A 17,534-nucleotide genomic window follows, 5' to 3' on the forward strand; every position below is an offset into this window, starting at 1 on the left:
CAGTCCCCATCCCCAGGCAGTCCCCATCCCCCATCCTTGCCTTCCTTCTTTCCACGGCTGTAAAATTCCTGGATTTTACCCCAAGATGCCCCCTCCGAGTGTGAGAACTCCTCGTCGGCCTGCTCCCATAGCAACTGTTCCCTTAGCTACCCAGCCGCACTTGCTATTCTCATCCCTGTGCAGCTGCGTGCAGCCTCCCTGCGCTGCGCCCGAAGCTGCCGATGCTGCTGCCTGCCCTGGACCCCAAACCCATCCTGTATCCACCCTGACCAGGCTGCCTCTCTTTGGACACTACCCCATGGCAACTGTGGTGATCACACCATGTTCCCCCCAGTTGAGGGGAGTCCTTCAGGCAATGCTCCATGCTGGAATGAGGTCACCCTCTGCACGGTGTCCCCCAAAGGGGTGATGCACTGCACCTGAAAGGAAGCAGGACTCGGTCCCCAGCCCTACAGCATGCTCCTGACAGCCCAGGAGGGCAGATGTGCCCCAAAGGGAACCCCACAACAGACACAAGCACCCCAACAGCACAAGGCCTTATACCTGTCATGTCCCTACACTGACCCAAACCACCCAGCTGAAGCCACTGAGGGCCCCCAATGGTCCCTGGGACTCAGCCTCAGCCCACCCCTGTGGAAGAGGAGCACCAGCATTGCCCAAGGCAGCCCAGGAAGGGGGATCCCTTCCAGCCACCACAGCCTGGAGCAGGTATTCCTTGATGCAACAGCAACACAAGACACGTCAAATCTCGTGCTTAACAAAAGGTTAAAAATTTAAATACTCTCCAACTTTAGTGCAACGCAAGCAAATATGATACCACAGGTCCAAGTAGGTGCTCAGCCCCCCCGGGGGGCCTGGCTCAGAATGAGCACAAGGCAGCAGCACACACACGTGCACGCACGCGTGTGTATACACACATACAGAAGACACGAGTTATTGCTTGGGACACAGCTGGGACAAGTGTGCACAAGAGAGGACAGGACAAGCAGGACGGAGAGGTGGGCTGAGCCCCACACTGCTCCCCAGGGACAGGCAGGCTCTGGCCCCTTGGGCACAGGAGCTGCACTGGCTCCCCAGAATCCCTGGGAATGCACACTAAGCCAGTACAGAGGCCAGGCTCATCCCAGCCCTGCTGACTCTTGGGTCATGGCTCAAGGCACGATCCCAGGAAGGGACATTCCCTTTACCAGGGCTTTGCTCTCAAGAGCAGCTCCTTTACGTGTCCTGAGCTGGGCTTGGGGTCTGCAGCCCTCCCAGCACACACAGACTGCAGATGCAGAACTGGTGAGACCATGCTGGGGCTATCCTGCACCACACTGGGGATCAGACTGACCCTTCAGCCCCAGCAGCAGGTACCTCCTGGGCAGGTGCCATGGGAGCAGCTGTGTCCTGCTGTGCTGCAGGCAGCCTGCTGTTGGTCTGGAGAGGGGGGCAGAATGAGCTCCCTGGAGCTGGCAGCATGTGTGAGACGAGGCAGGAGGAAACAGGCTTCGGCAGACAGAGAAGCAGGGATGAAGCAGTGATGCTCTGCTGCCAGGATGCCATGGCAGACAATTTGGCACAGTGCTTTCCTGTGCCTCAGGGCTGAGCAATGGACTCCGCTGGAGCCAGGGATGCCTCAGCATGGCCAGAAAGGTCCAGGAAAGATGCTTTAGACACCTCAAGGCACAGAAGGCCTCTGCCCAGGACTCCCTGGTACAAAGCTGGGACCATTATTCCCCCAATAGGAGGACATTTGTGCCTGTGACAGGGTAGGGGCAGTGCAGCCCTCCACCTATAGATTAAAAACCAACATGTGATATGTACAGAACGACATATAAATATACACCAAACCTGCAGTGCCACTTCAGCACCTTGGAATGTGTCAGCAGAGCTGCTCCAGCCTGGCCTCCAGCTGGCATAATCCCTCCCTCCCACCCTGAGCACGGGAGGGGAGAGGCAGCTGGCAGTAGACATAGCATAACCCCAAAGTGCAGATTCAGAAGTGTCCAGGTCTGTCTTGGGGATGAGTGCTTGTCCCCGGCCAGCGGCACTTTGGCCCAAGCTGTGTGTTGCCACCAGCCCTGGAGCCATCCTCAGTCTTCCAATACAGACATGTAAAGCTGTAAACAAATCCACCTTGTGGGGCTGCTGCTACCTTGTCCTTCAGGCTGGGCTGTTGTTCTGCTGGGCACCCGGAGAGGCAAGGGAGTCCTGGGGGCTGGAGAACAAGCTGTGTTCTACAGCCGGGTGGGCTCTTCCTCACTGTCACTGCAGTTTCCACAACAGTCCTGAAGTCAGAACGGCAAGGAGAGGGAAGAGGGAGAGAGAGGAGCAAAGCAAGCAGAGGGTGAGCACAGTCACACAACCCAGCCTACAGCTGCCTTTTGGCAGGGAAGGACCAGCCCCCCCCAAGCCTGCATGTCAAGATGCATCTTGGGGTTCAGCTCCTGGCAGAGAGACTGGTGAGCACGCAGCTGACTAGCCCAGAAGCTGGGATAAGATGGGCTCCACTCAGGGCTCAGACAGCCACAGAAGCCGCTGAAGCCCTTTTTTGCTGGAATGGCAGGGAGCCTGAGCTCTGGGAAATGCCAAACCCTTCACAATTTCTCAACCCTTTTGTGTGTCCTGGACATCCAAAGAGAGGGATGAAAGGAACTTTGCACAGCTCCCTGGGAGCAGAGCTCCCAGCAGCAGCAGTGCAGGGGCAGCTTTGGCTCAAGCTAAGGGCAAGGCCTCTCTCACGAAGGCAGCGAGCAGGGAAGCAGGATTAGTGGCTCAGGGGGCAGTTAGAACACCAAGCAGCTTGTGCTCTGCTGGGGGAAGGGGATAGGCACTGAAGGACAACAATCCTCTTCCCCAGATCTTGCCATGTCCGCGGGCCACCGGGTATTTCCCTGAGCAGAGCAGCCAGGAGAGACTGCTCACCTCTGGAAAGAGAAAACACGTGGCAAATCACAGCCCAATCCCTGCTACAGGCAGCTGCCTATCCTCTGGCAAGTCCTGTCTGCCTTGATAAGGGCTGGGTAACCCAGCCCAGAACTGGCTCTGGATAGGGTAGCCCAAACAGTAAAGTACAACTTGGAGCTTGCCAGGGGAGCAGGAATCAGCACTGAGTGGCTGAGTGGGTCGAGAGCCAACCATGCTTGAGGCCCACAGCTGCAAGCAGCTGTTGAGAGGCAGCAGCCTCTCAGTCCTGGAAAGAAGGCAAAGACTGTTCTGGGCAGAGGAGATGGGCAGGCAAGCAAGCCCATAGCAGCTGCAAGACGTTTCTGTTCTCCTCATCCCTCGAAAGCACTGCTCTTGCTGCCTACTCCCAGTCTGGCAGAAATGCTCTGGGGAGCCCAGGAGCCCACTCCAAGAGCAAGGGATCCTTTAGGGATGGTATTGTTCATCTAGGTAGGGAGCAGATATGCTATTTTAGTGCCTTCAACACCCCTCTCCCTGAGTGACTGCAGCATATTTAGCCAGGACATTCCATCCCAGGCCTCTAGACTCCCGAAGCATGAGGAGTGCCAGCCAGGTGAGGGATGGCTTCCTGTAACCTTGCAGGGGTCCCTCTGAGAGCCCTGGGGTCTAGCAAGCCAGCACAGGGGGAGACTCTGCCTGCTGCCCCCTTATCCCCACATCCCTGCCAGATCTGCCTGGCACAAGGAAGAGCAGCCTCAGTGCTGCTAGAGGACTTGCTGGGGAGGAAACACTTGGCAAACATTCTTACCTGTCTGCTGAATAAGCGCTGGAGTAACCCCTTTTTGGGCTGTGGAGAAGGCTGCCCTTTCCAGTCTAGGTCTGGTGGCACTGTGCCATCTGTGCTAAAGACATTCAGCTCCTTAAAACACTCTGTCTCAATCATCTGGAAGGGGACAGAGATGATTACAGCAACTGCCACACAAAGCCCATCACCAAACGCTCATCAGAGCGTGAGAGCAGCAGGGACAACACAAACCCTGTGGAACTCTGAACTTGGCCATGGTGGGCACAAGCTGCAGCACAGACTTGTGCTGTGAACCTACCTCATTCTGCCAAGGAATGGACACACTTCCCGTGGCAAACTTCTGGTAGAAATCATTGTCTGTGGGCTCCAGCTCCACCCCTTTCACTGTTGAGAACTGTTCGATATCCAAAACATCCTTGCAGTAGATGGCCTGTGGCTAAACAGCACAAGGACTGCTCTAATGCCAGGCTTCATGAAGATGCCACCAGCTCAAACAAAAGTGGCTCATGGCCAAGCCCAGGCACCCCCTCCCTGCAGTACAGAGACTGTTTGACCCCATTTCTGCCAGGGTCCAGGATCCTCCTCAGGAAATCCACCCCAGGCCTCCTGCTTCCCTCAACAGCAGCAGTGACTGAAGAGGTGAGGACATAAACATGCACTTACATCTGGCTTGAATGGGGGGTCCAGCATGCCTGCTTCCAGCCTCCTGAAGTTGAGGTGCTTGAAGAGAGGGTGCTCCTTCACTTCTTTGGCCCCAGCTCCTCGGCACCCCAAGCGCTCCAAAGGGTCTTTGCACAGGAGCTGCAACACAAAGAAAATCAGTGCCCTGGGTTGAAGGTGCTTCTGGGTTGGGCTCCTGCACTATGTCTCCAGAGATGCAACGGGCCCATTGGGCAGCTGGGAGAGTGAAGAATTAAGGAATGCTGGACCCTCACCCTCCTGCGCTGCCTTATCAAGGGAACCCGACTGCCACCAGCACCTCTACAGGGAGCAGGTGTTCTACCACATGCATAGAGGAGGCGGGAGTGAAAGGACAGAGATGCACACTCTTACCATGGTGCAGAGGGAGCGGGCACAGGGCGAGAACTTCTCTGAGTACTCCTCCTGCACTTCCTTCACCAACCGCTCCACCTCCTCCCGCTTGATTTTCTTCTTGCGCTGCTGGAAGGGGGACTGCCCCTCGATCATCTCATACACCAGGCAGCCCAGAGCCCACCAGTCAGGGCTGAATGTGTAGCGTTCGTTCTTCACCACCTCTGGAGCTACATAGGAGCAGGGGTGAAGGACATGTCAAAGTGGGGAGAGCATGAGTTCAGTTAGAGAACACCACTTTTAGACCAAGCCAGGGTCACTTACCCATGTAGCCAACTGTTCCCACTCGGCCCTTGATTGTCTGGCCCTCTGGCACATGCACAGCTAACCCCAGGTCTGAGATACGGATGTGACCTGCACAGAGGAGGGGGCAAGTTATGAGGACAAGGTCAAGAGACAATATTTGAAGCTGTCAATAACACAGAACAACCCTGGGTCAAGCACAGGAAGAGAGAAGGACCAAGGCCCAGGGCTCCTCTTGACCTTGCACTCACCATGGTCATCCAGCAATATGTTCTCTGGCTTCAGGTCCCTAGGCAGGAAGAGACTTGATTAGCAAGAAGCCTGTTGTCAACCCAAAAGACACAGGGAACATGGACATCTCAAGAAGTCACAGATAAGCACCAGAGGAATGCAAGGCTCCTGCCTCAGGCACACATATGACCTTCTCCTCACCCCTGTTCTCAAGTCCTCCCCTCCCCTCCTGGGCAGAGGCAGGTCACAACAACCTAGAACCCTCCACAAGAAAGCAGTGAACCTATGGCTGACTCTCTCTTTGCAGGTGCAGGGCTTGCTACAGAACAGGCTGTACCAGTGAGGAGCAGAGGCTTCTTCTGCTTGTCCTGACTCAAGGGCAAGGCATAGGGTAGGACTGGAATAAGACTTTCTGGCCCCATGTTTAAGCCATGCCATCCCTAATGCTCACGACACAACCCAGGAGTGAGTAGTTATACAATCAGCTTGTTCCTCTTCTGCCCAGCTCTCAGGTCTTGAGCACACTGGGGCAGCCCACCCTCCTTTGCTCCAGCATCAACAGTGCCAGGGAGCTAAGCACCCAAGTGCCTGCCCCAAAGCATTCAGAGAATGATCACATCCTGCTCTCGGTGATCATTTAAGAGCAGGAGGAGGCTGAGCTAAGCCCTCCCATCTCTCCCATGAGATCAGCTTTCTGTTCCTGATGTCCTGTTCTGCTGTTTTCAAGCCTGAGCTTAGTTTCTTGAGCAGATATACTCAGTGGGGCTACTTAGAGCAGCAGGAACCCTCTTGCCTCTGCAGCCCATGCAGTCTCCCAGCCAGAACCAGGCAGTGCCCACCTGTACACTATCCTCTCCTGGTGCAAGTCCTCGAGGCCACAGCAGATCTCAGCAGCATAGAAAGCTGCTCGGGGCTCCTCAAAGCCAGCCTCTCCCATGTGGTAGATATGGAACTTGAGGTCCCCTCCATTCATGAGGGTCAGCACTAGGCAGAGAGCATCTTTAGTTTCATATGCATAGGCTAAGCTCACCTGCAATTCAGGGCAGAAAGGCTGTTAGAAGACACAGCTGGAAGAGGGAGGTGTATGCACTGGCAGGCACTTGGTCACCCAAGCAGCCACTCACCAGCAGCAGGATGGGGCCTTTGCCAGCAGATGAGGCAGAGGGGGAACTGTGCAAACCCAGGGAGGACATGGAAGTGCCCAGCAGCCCCTGCACACCCCCACCTTTCCTCAGGAAGGGAACACGTTATTTCCCTGAGCCAGAACTGCTCCCTTCCAGGTCAAGCAGCAGGCAACAGCAACCCTGGGGCAGCACCTGATGAATCCTCCATAAGGGAAAGTTTCAGGTTGTCCACACCTCAGTGTATCCAGGGAGAGCTCCCCACAACACAGCTCAGGGCTAGGCTTCTGTGCATTTGGCTCTCTGGAAAGACAGCTCTTGCTGCTTCTGGCCCAGAGGTTAAGGTTGGCACTCGTGAGACCAGATGGGTGTGTGGGCCTGACTTTTGTGGCAATTAGGTCATCTTGTGGAGGTATCAGAAGGTCTTGCCAAACCCCAGCCTACTGAGACATATGCAGCCACCAGGACTGTGGGGTGGCTACCTGTGGGTAAGGCCTGCTCCACCCTTGCCATGCTGGGCAGGGAGCACAGAAGTGCAGGGCTGGCTGGTTGGAGGAAAAATCAACCATGGCAGCAAAGTCAGAGCAATTCCTATGTACTTACTACAAACCTACTGTTCACTTTTTCCAGGATCTGTTTCTCATTCAGGGCCATGGCCTCTCCCTTCCGCTTTTTGATCCGTTTCTTCTCCAGCTTCTTGCAGGCATACATCTTCCCTGTGGCACGCACTTGGCAGGCACAAACCTGTAGGGGGGACAAGGCTCAGCACTCTCCTGCTACCATTTCCGGGGTGGGGGACCTACGTTCTGCTATTAGGGCATGGGAAGGCAAAGATGTCCCTTTCCCAGCCTCGCTCTGAGGTTAGCCAGAAGTCTGTTGTCAAATCAAGGACACAGGGAGCAGGGACATCTCCAGATGTCACAGATAAGCAGCAGAGGATTGCAACTCCCCTGCCACCTGTAGCAGCACCATGGCTGGTGACTGGGAAGACAAAAGGCCACTCCAGAAACAGAAGGAAGCCTGACAGTGACAGTTTTCAGGAGTTCAGTTTCCCCTGCCAAGACACGAGGAACAGACCTCACTCTCTGCCCAGACAGCAGTACACAACACGGGGCATGTGCTACCTACCCTGCACAACACCTCCCACGCCTCCAGTGCCTGGCTCCTGCCCCCCAGGGGGGAAATGACAATCATGCAATGCCCAGAGCACAGCAGTGTCCAGCACAGAGCCCCCTGGCTAGGAGAACCTGGCTCCAGGTGCTGTAGCAGCTTGTGGCACCTGGATGGCCAACCTAGACCCACATCTGGTAGCAGCATTCAACAGTGGCTGCTGGGTACCCCAAATTCAGAGGAAATTCCTGTCACTCACCTCCCCAAAACCACCCTTGCCCAGCACTCGGTACTGGCGGAAAGTATTTTTGGTCACAGGCTGCCTGTGAGGAAAACAAAACAGGAATAAGATGACAGCAAGAAAGGAGCAGAGGCTGATGTCCAAACTCCCCCCATACCCTGGACTGAGAGACTATGGCTCTCCCCAACCCTGCTCAAGGAGATCTTGCTTCCCTGGGAGGCAAGCAAGGCTGGGGCTGCTGATGGTGCCAATAAAAGGCCCTAAGGAAGAGCAACAGCTGACCAAGACCAAGCCCTCAGCTCCTGCGATGGCCCAGCATGGGAAGGAGCTCAAGGGATCCCCCAGCAGCCTGTGTGAGCAGGGTGCTTGTCTCCCAGCCATGCTGGGGAGTTTTACCGTTCCAGCCATTTCCACTGCAGGAAGCGGTTGAAGTACAAACTGTCGAGGTAGTCGGCAAAGGGAGCCACGCTCAGGTAGTCATGGATAAGCCTAGGAGAGAGCAGAGCCAGCAATATTGCTGAGAGCTGATCACAGACATGGAAAAGGTCTGCTAGACCCAGGAAGGAGGAGATGAGCAGACCTGAGAGCCTGGTCTCTTTGCTGTCCCTGAACCCAGCCCAGTACTGAGTCATCTGCACAGCACCGGCCCAGAAAGCCCAAGCTCTGCACTATGCCTGATGCAAAGGGAAGGTGCGTTGGAGGTACCCCTGTGATGAACACAGCACCCTGGGACCGGGCTGGAACTGCTCATTGTGGCCTCTCAGCACCAGGCCGGGCTGCAGGACAAAGGGGGACGATGGGACTCCATGCAATTGCCCCTCTGCTCACAGGGCAAAGGCACACACGAGGCTGCAATCAGCTGCCGAAAGCTGCGAGCAATGTTCAGCACCAGGCACTGAGCTGTTCACTTTCAGATGAATATCCAGCACAAAAGGCCACGGGGGATCCTGCTCGAGAGAGCAAACTGCTTTAGAGACCAGTGCCAGGGCTGCCCAGCGGAGTAAAGAGCCTTAGACACTGTGTCTAGACTGGAGACATGCATCAAGGAGAAGCGGATGGGCTCTTCCCTTCTCAGACCTTGCCAAGAGCAGGCAGGGCTCAGCCTGAGGCTCTGCATTCACACAGTGACACTGGTTACCACACACCGAGCTAATGCTCCCCAGAAGACTGCAGCAAACCCATTGCCACAGCCCAGCACTCACTTAGGCAACGTGCTCCAGCTACTGTGCAGGGAGGGGTGGAGGCTGTGAGCTGGGTTTGCCCAACAGCTTCCACATTGCACCCAGAGCCAAGACCTCAGACTCTGCTTCTGCAATGGGAACAGGAGTGAGCTTAGATCCCTGCAGCAACCGCCAGCCTAACCTAACCACAATGGCCACATCTGCAGCCATCAGCTGGCACCAGGACCACAGTTGTCAGCTCTGCCCTATGGGTGCCTACAAGATCCTGGCACAAGACTATGAACAGCATGGCCAGATGCTGAGGTTCATAGAAACATGGTCTTTCCAAATGGTGACTCAAACCCAACACGGACTGGGAGGAGTGACAAAGGTTTCTGCAGCAGCTTGTGGCTCCCAGAGCCCACCAGAGCTCTTTGCACTTGCTCTCCTGTAGCTGTGCTGCAAACTGCTAATGTAAACTTCCTAGACCCCAGCCTTAGACCACCTTGCTCTCTTGGGAGAAAGGACCACGAAGGATGGGCTGAATTAGCTGCAGCACCAACCTTGTGCCATAATGTGACTTCTAGGCAGGCCCCAGCCCTTCAACTTACTTAGTGGATTCCTTGAAGAGCTCCTTGGAAGGTTCTTGCTCCAGCCTCTCACAACAGGCATCCACCAGATGCAAGGGAACTTCAGGGACATGGTCCTCACTCTGAGGAAAAAGGGTTGGAGTCAGCCCAAGGTTCCTGCCAGGAAGGAGAAGCCTACAGGAACAGCACACAGGAGCCCATCTGTTCAGGGCCAGTAGGAAAAGCAGCATGGCCACCTGTGAGGTGGCAGGGTGGCTCTGTACTCTGCCCTCACCATGCCAGGACACGGGTAATGACACCTGTCAGCTTTCCAACTGTTCTACCCTTGCAGGCAGCAAACACAGCCCTCTTACTCACGTTTGGCTTCAAGTACTTTTCAATCAGGTGCTGCCCGCATTCCTTCCGCTTCTCATCTGGAGCCACTTCGTACCCTGCCTGCACAGAGCAAACAGCATGAGGAGCAGGTCCAGCCAGGAACTGAGCCTTCCTACTGAGCAACAGCTGCAGAGGCAGCAACAGCCTCTGCCCATGGTTTCCCAGGCTGGAAAACCAGATCTCCAGCAAACAGATCCCTAAATAAAGGCTCAGCCCTGTCTTGGAGAAACTGCAACTCACAGGTTTTTCCCTTCAGGAAAACCCCACATGCCCAAAAGTACCTGGCATGTGGTACTGTGCCAACCAGTCCCCTAGGCACAGTGTGCCAAGATCATCCCTTGAAGGCTTTGCTCTTACCACAGCATCCAGGAACTTTACACAGCGTGACAGCTCAGGTCGTGTCTCGCAGAACTGCCGAAAGAGCTCATGTCCAATGGGCTGCTTCTCACACAGGCTGTGGTAGTCCCTCTCTGCAAATGTGGACAAGACTACTCACTGCCAGCCCTCAAGGAGCAGCCATAGCCCACTGTCCTGGCTGCAGGCAGTGGTGGAGAGGCTTGAGAGTCATCATCTGGCAGCTCATAGGTCCCACCAGCCCCAGACTTCCAGAAGAGTGGAATGAACCCAAAGGGGACAAGAGGCATGACCAAGATTTTACATTTCCCTATGGAAAATTCTCTTCCCTAAAAGATGCTTAAACAGATGTTCTGTGCCCTGTTGTTTCTAGCAAGGCATCTTGGTGTCTTCTTCTTGTCTGGAAGGTCTTCTCAAACCTCACCTTGCAATGATCAACTGACTACTCCAGACACACAGCTTTTCTCAGAATATGCTTATTTCAAGGCCAAGAGTTGCTCTGATGACTCTTACAAACCACTTGTATTCCCAAAGGCCCTGATGGAAGCAGCAGCATCAAAGTGGGAGGCACCATTCCCACAGATGTCCTGTGGATGCTGCACACAGTGATTAGATCCCCTCACTCCACGGGACAGCCACTCACTTATACGCCAGCTCCTACTGCCCTACAGAACTTGGCTTCCTTGCCAATTCCTTGCTGTAAAGGCTGACAAACAAGGCACAGCCCCCTTCAACTATCCAGAGCACTTTCAGTTTTATCTCCCTTTCCACTCATTAGACACTGTCTTCTCAAGGGCCAGCACAGATTTCTGTTACTACCACTGCCATTGGATGAGGGGGTGCAGATGTGCAGCCACCCGCACAGGGGCTCTTCCAGCCCTCCCTGGGCCTTCCCCTCCCCACTGCATCTTCTCCCGAGGAAGCTGTGGCTTCCTGAGGGTGTAGGAGAGCGCAGAGGGCCAGGCTGTGGTGGGGGGAGGAGGCCACCTCGCCAGCTCTGCTGCACCAGCCAGTTTCTTTGTGTCTGCAGGGGAAGGAGTTCCCTTCAGCTGGGGAGGATGAGAGTTTGCCGCCGGCGAGATCAGAAGCTTTCGGCTGCCTCTGCCTGCTGCTCGGGCTCATACAAGGTTGGTCCCTGTGCCCAGGGCACACAACACTTAATTCTCCAGTAGGCAGCCAGCCCACCATGCCCATGGTCCTGCCAAGCTTCTGGAATAGGAAAGAAATGCTTTTCTAGCAGGTTGCAAGGGGAAAACAAAACCAATCCAGCCAAAAAGTGACCCAAGCATGAGGGACAGGGTCATTTTCCCCATGGGGAAACCAAGTGAGACAGCTGTCATCTGGGCCAGAAGCACTTCTCACATGCCTCCCCAAGGGGAAGTGGGGACACAGGTGGTGACAGCCAGCTGCTGCAAGGGACTTGCCTCCCCAAGCATCTCCAGGTCACTGTCCTGAACAGTGGGACAGTAGAGAAGGACAGACAGACCACCAGCACTCACCACCAGCAAGCAGGCAGCACAACAAAGCTGAAGTTCAGCACTGGAAAGCATGTTATAATATCCCCAGAAAGGTTGGTTGCAGGCAGAGGATGGGTATCAGCTAAGGGAAACCTTTGTTGATGGCTCACAAATCAGAGAAGCAGACAGGGGTTGGGACAGCCAAGGTGGGAGATGCAAAGAAAAGCTGAGTAGGGTGGAAGTGGGGACTGAGCTGCAGAAACCTCCAAAAGCCACTCAGCCTGGTGACACCCGCTGTGAAACAACACCAGTGCTGTGCCACTCTCCAGCTGACAACTTAAACAAGTTCTCCCCTTCCCAGAAAGCAAAGTATTCCTACCCTCTGTGCCACAAAACAATTTCACATGATCTCAAGACCAAGCCTGCTGCACAAACAACACGAAAACCATGAAGAGTACAAAGTGCAGTATTAAAATGGCAGGCCAAGCCCTGCCCTGCTGTACAACTCTCATCTGTAACACACAGCAACAACCCAGTTTTGCCCGAGAAAAGCTGCTGCATTAGTGTTAGAAGCCAGGATCCACAGAACAGGGCTGAATCCCAGACAGGGAATCCAGAAGGTATTAGCAGGACCTTTGTTATGTATGCAAAGGCACCTCAGAGCAATGCTGCAACACCAAGCAGGTCTGTTTGCAAAGAGAAGGTGGTGTATATCTAGTGAAGCTCATCACAGCCTAGAAGCTGTGTGGGTACATCAACAGGAGTTATCCAGCCAGCACCACACAGCTGTGACTTACACCCCTGTGGTTTCTCCTCTGCACCCCGAGCTCTGAGTGATCACGGCCAGGCTTTGGCCAACGTGTGCCCTGCTGCACATCCCTGACCCGTGCACAACCACCACACACTCTTGCCCACTGGCCCCACTCCAGAGCAGAACCCAGGTGCTGCCCAGATCCCACCAGGGCTGCATCTCACCGAGGCTTTGTCGCAGATCCTCGCAGAGGCTGATGTGGGGGAACTGCAGCATCTGGCGCCATTTCTTGCTCTTGCCCTTCCGGTTTCCACCACCACCTGCAGGACACACAAAATTGGTACCATGAGTTATGATGCAAGAATGTCCCACTGCAGCTTCTCCTTGCTAGGAGCCGAGAGAGGAGACACCCTATGTCCATTTATATGAGCAAGCCCAGGAAAGGAAAACCTAAGACCTAAGTGCCACAGCTGTCTCCTGGCTGGTGGAACAAAAATGCAAGAGCTTCTGACTGTCAGAGGAAGTGGATGGACCAACCACTCTGGCTTTTGAACAAAGTGCCATCCCAGAACAGAAGACCTTTCACCTGGATGGACATCCCAGTTAACTGGTATTTAAGATGGGAGCATCAGGGCAGCAGTGCCTAAAGCCACAGGCTGCTCTGTGCCTGCACTTGGCTCCCAGGCCTGTCCTCAAAACCTCTGCATAACTAATCACCTCTCCAGGCGTGAAGCTCTTCCTGCTGTAGTAATGATCTTCATGCCACCTACTCTTCCAGACTGATTGCTTATTCCAGGGAGGGGCTCTCAGAGGGAGGACATGAAGCTGGGAGACAGGAATTCCTGTTCTAATCCCAGCTCCAGTGACTACTCCATGCATTGCCTGGGGCTCATCACTTCAGTTTCCCACCTGTGAAGTGGGGACACTCCCACCTTTCTCTGAGATAAGGCAGCCTCAGAAAAGAAAGATCCAAGAACCAGATATTCTTCCAACTTCAATTGCTGGAGTGCTGTAGGACAGGGTGGGAAAGCTTCAAGACAGACTGAAAAATTTACATCATAGCAAGCACTAAGTACTGCAACACTTCAGTGCCTGACTGCTGGGATCAGCCAACCTCCAGGGATTGCCTTCCCCCAGTTTGGTGCCAACAAACACACAGACTCCCACCTCCCTTTGGAAATGCATTAAACCACCCTGCCAGAGTTGGGCCAAAGGCTTTCTGAAATCAGAGGGGAGCTGAACATCATTTATCAGCTCTTGAGAAACACTTTCATAACCCTTTCCTCTGCCGTGAATGCAATTCAGGCCCTAATCCAAGACACAGTCCCTGGACACCTGGCTCCCTGTGCTGCAGGAGGCCACTGGGGGACAGGCAGGTGGGATGAAACCATCACAGCAATTCTTCTGCAGGGTCAGCCCCAGGTCCAAGCCCCTGGCACGCTGCAGGTTGCTGCACTACATCGGCCCCACACCAGCAGCTGGGCTGCACGATTGTACAAACTCAGGAAGGAAGTGACTCAAGGGCAAGCTGGGGTGGAAGAAACCAGCAGCACAGACACCTTCTCAGCCACAGCTTGATGAAATGGATGGGGACAACTAAGTGAGGGCACAGGACTGTCCATCCTCACCCGAGAGAACTCAAGGAAAGGCAGAGCTGTGCCCCACAACACCTGGAGGATGAGGATTGGCAGCCTCCATTTCCTTGAGTTATTTGCTTTGAAAGGAGGCTCCAGCACCCTTCATGCACGGATCTCCCCCGCCCTCTCGGTGGCACAACAAACAGCCTGGCAGGGAATGTGCCTCCTGCCCACCAACGTCCCAGCACCCCCATTTTGGGGATGGGCTGCCTCCACCCAGAGCTCACCAGGATGGAGCTTCAGAGCTTGGTGATAGCTTAGAGCTGAGCTGTTGTCCCTCTGTCAAAGGCCAGGGGAGAGAACAGGAGAAGAAACCTTCACCTTCCCTGGGCCAAATCCTGCTAGAAGAGTCTGAAGGAAATGTAGAGAATGCTGATCCTCTGGCAGCAGCTGAAGATGGCTTTCAGTAGTGCCCCCTGCCCCCAGGGGTGATCTCAGCCCCACACTCCCACACCAGACCAGGAGGCTCCCAAAAGGCCGGGCTGGAGTGAAGGACCTGGTGCTGCCAGACCTGGCCAGCAAAGTGGCTCTGTCCTGTCACACAGACTGCCAGATCTTGCCTTAGTGGCCACTACAGCCACCCAGCCACAGGTGTCAGAGCAGTGGATGGACAGCACAGCCACCTGCAGCTCTCACGGGCCATGCATGGGTGTGCCAGTAGACCACACCTGCCTGCAGCCACACTGCCACTGCCCACTTTGGCAGTGCCAAAGCACCAGGGGAGCACTGGGACACTGCAGCAGCCACCAAACTCTGCTCTGCTGAAGGCACTACAGGAGACAGTCTCCTGGTCACTGCCTCTGTGTGAAGCAGGGCCTCGTGTCCTCAAGTCCCAAGTGCCACTGTGGGGTTTTCTCTGGATTTGGTTTTGAACCAAACTTTGCCATTACGACTCATAGTGCCATAGTCCACCATGGTCACTGTGCCCAAAGCACCTCATCTAAGCCTGATTTTCAAGCAGCTCAAGAATATTTCTGTCTGTGTAAATCTAATTTCGTTGCTTTTTGCTCCCACAAATCTAATCTCTAAAGCCTTCTAACCGGATTTCAATGGGCCCCTCAGGCTCCAGATTGACTCGGTCTGGCCAGCTGCACACCCGGGGACAGGAGGGACTGCACTTCCCAGACACTTGATGGGATCTAATGAACTCCCCGACGTCTGGCTGAATCAGATCTTCCCTCTGGAGGACCAGGCTCCTGTGTGACCGACTGCCCAGCTCTCTCCTTAGGCTATCCCGAGGTTTCCCTGCGTGGCACCGAGACTCTGGCATTCAGCCCTCACCCCGGGCCCGGTGCTGGATGGGGCAGTTTCGGCATCGTCCCTTGTGTGGGAAGCAGGACTTGAACAGCCTGAAATCGACTTTTTTCTACTTCTTAAAGCTGCTTTACTCAGTGCCAGAGGAGCAAGGGCAGCCGCTGGAACGGGCAGGGCTGGCGGCAGTACCGGTACCGGCAGGGGTTGCAGGGCTGCTTCAACTCGCCCAGGCAGCGCGGCCGCTCTAGGCGGGCTCCGGGCACAACCCCCCCCGCCCGGGGCAGCACCGGGACTCCACCGAGAGTCGGGTGCTGGGAGCCGGCCCGTGCCCGCCCGCCCCGTCACCTCCTCTGTCCCGCGGGCCGCGACCCTCCAGAGGGACAGCCCGGACCCGGACACCGCCGGAGCCTGCAGCTTGGGGGAGCGGGCGCCGCTGTTGGAGGCGGCCCGGCGGGCTCAGGGCTCCGTCCAACCAACCGACTCCGGCACCTCCTGTGCGCTCCGCGGCCGGGCTCGCCTGCCCCACCGGGCCTGCCGCTTTCCCCCGCCCTCTGGGCACCGGTGTCGACGCTCACCTTCGCGGGCCTTGAGGAGGACGGTGTTGGCGACGATGTTCTCCAGCTCCATGGGCCCGGGCGGCGCCTCCGCCTCCCGCGCCGCTCCCCGCCGCTCGGCCCGCGCCCCGCAGCCCCCCCCCCGCCGCCTCCCCCGGCCGCCGCCGTGCCCCGCCCACCGCGCCCCGCCCGCCAATCCCTGACCACGCTCCTCCCGCGCCGCGATCCCATTGGACCATCATCCCCACCCCGTCGGGAAGCCTCGCCCTCCCATTGGCCAGAAGGAGGGCGGAGGTGTGGGGGGGCGGGGCGGGGCGAGAGAAACGCCCGTCACTCGGCAGGCATTGGCCAAGCCCTGCCGGGAAGAGGAGGCGAGTGCTGATTGGACCGAGAGATGTCACTCAGGGAGGCAGCACCCACTCCGGGAAGGGAGCCCGGCACCCAGTGTCCCGCCTCCTCCGGCATCTGATTAGGTGCAGAGATGCCACTCCGGTGCTGACGGCGTTGTGATAGGGGGAATTCTGAAGGAGGAGGGGCCAAGTCGCCCTATAAAAGGTTCTGGGCTCGGAGACAGTGGCTTTGGTGCGCTTTGTGTTGGGGTCGGTCGCTGGTGCTGGTGCTGGTGCTGGTGCTGGTGCTGGTGCTGGTGCTGGTGCTGGTGCTGGTGCTGGTGCTGGTGCTGGTGCTGGTGCTGGTGCTGGTGCACCCAGGGTGAATCTGCACTGCCCAGCCCTCCTTTGGAAAGCAGATCAGTGTTTAGGGGAGCCACCTCCTTTCTCCAACCTGGCCCTGTGTTTGCTGTGGCCCCAATAAAGTCCTCTGAGCACCCACGTGTCCTGTGTTAGTGAACCCCTGCATCGTGGGGTGCGTGACACAAGCTCTGGTGCTGCTCCTGTCCTCCCTGGTCACCGCTGCGTTAGAGGTTTGGGGTTTCTTCCCTGTGATCTGGCCTCATCCCTCGAGGGTGCAGTGCTGGCCCTGCTGGGGCTGACCCCAGTGGCTGCTCTTCCACTGATTTGCTCTAAAAGCCCTTTTTTTTTTTTTAAACCAGTACTTCAACTAGCAGCAGTCTTACCCTGATGACCCCTTGATGGTCTATCAGTTCTACAGATGACCTGTCTGGGTCCCTGCTTTTCCTGGCTGTAAAAACACTCGATAACCCCATCCATTGGTAAGTTGCATCCACCCTGCTCTCTGTTCCTTCTGGCTTTTGGGTGCCAGATGTGCTTTCAGGTGGCTCCTGCTGCAGCCTCTGGATAATGTCACTTGCCTTTGTGGGGCAGGAGATCCTAGTGGGGCTGTCTTCAGTGCAAGGTTGGTGGTGGCCTGGGCATGGAGGAGCAGATGGTGATGTGCAGGTTGCTTCACCATCCTCTGTCGATGGCAACCTGCTGGTGGGGCCAGCCTGGGCTGTGCTAGTGAGCAAGAGGGAAAAGATTCAAGTCCTCAGGCTGTAGTGAGGCTGATAAGAACACAAATCACTCCAAGTACTCTGTCCATGCAGCTGGCACTGCCTGTGGTCCACTGTGCCCTTCAGCATTTGCTGGAGATCCAGTGTGGCATCTTCTGATTGTGAACCCACGGTGACAATGAGGAGGAGAACGCTTTGCACTGCCATACCTTGGAGGTGACCTCTCATGTCACTCTGAGGGGTGAGCTCACACTGTGAG

At 55.9% G+C, this 17,534-nt stretch overlaps 1 protein-coding gene across 3 annotated transcripts; it reads right to left on the reverse strand.

The window, feature by feature from the left end:
• Positions 1–748: 748 nt before the first annotated feature.
• Positions 749–16,026, reverse strand: GRK6 (G protein-coupled receptor kinase 6). Of its 3 annotated transcripts, none has more exons than XM_071758763.1 (16): positions 15,886–16,026; positions 12,644–12,739; positions 10,215–10,327; positions 9,840–9,917; positions 9,504–9,604; positions 8,129–8,221; positions 7,751–7,814; positions 6,985–7,125; positions 6,100–6,290; positions 5,281–5,318; positions 5,051–5,140; positions 4,748–4,956; positions 4,358–4,495; positions 3,993–4,130; positions 3,698–3,832; positions 749–2,270 (listed from the first exon to the last, which is right to left on the reverse strand). In XM_071758763.1, the coding sequence occupies exons 1-16, from the start codon at positions 15,935–15,937 to the stop codon at positions 2,220–2,222; spliced, it is 1,728 nt and encodes a 575-aa protein (XP_071614864.1). In that variant the 5' UTR covers positions 15,938–16,026; the 3' UTR covers positions 749–2,219. The 3 variants fall into 3 exon arrangements, with proteins under 3 accessions (XP_071614864.1, XP_071614865.1, XP_071614866.1); XM_071758764.1 differs by having other exon boundaries at positions 749–2,909; XM_071758765.1 differs by lacking the exons at positions 8,129–8,221; positions 9,504–9,604; positions 9,840–9,917; positions 10,215–10,327 and having other exon boundaries at positions 15,886–15,999.
• Positions 16,027–17,534: the final 1,508 nt, after the last annotated feature.

This window comes from Heliangelus exortis, chromosome 15 (assembly GCF_036169615.1).
Source record: "Heliangelus exortis chromosome 15, bHelExo1.hap1, whole genome shotgun sequence".
Taxonomy (NCBI): Eukaryota; Metazoa; Chordata; class Aves; order Apodiformes; family Trochilidae; genus Heliangelus; species Heliangelus exortis.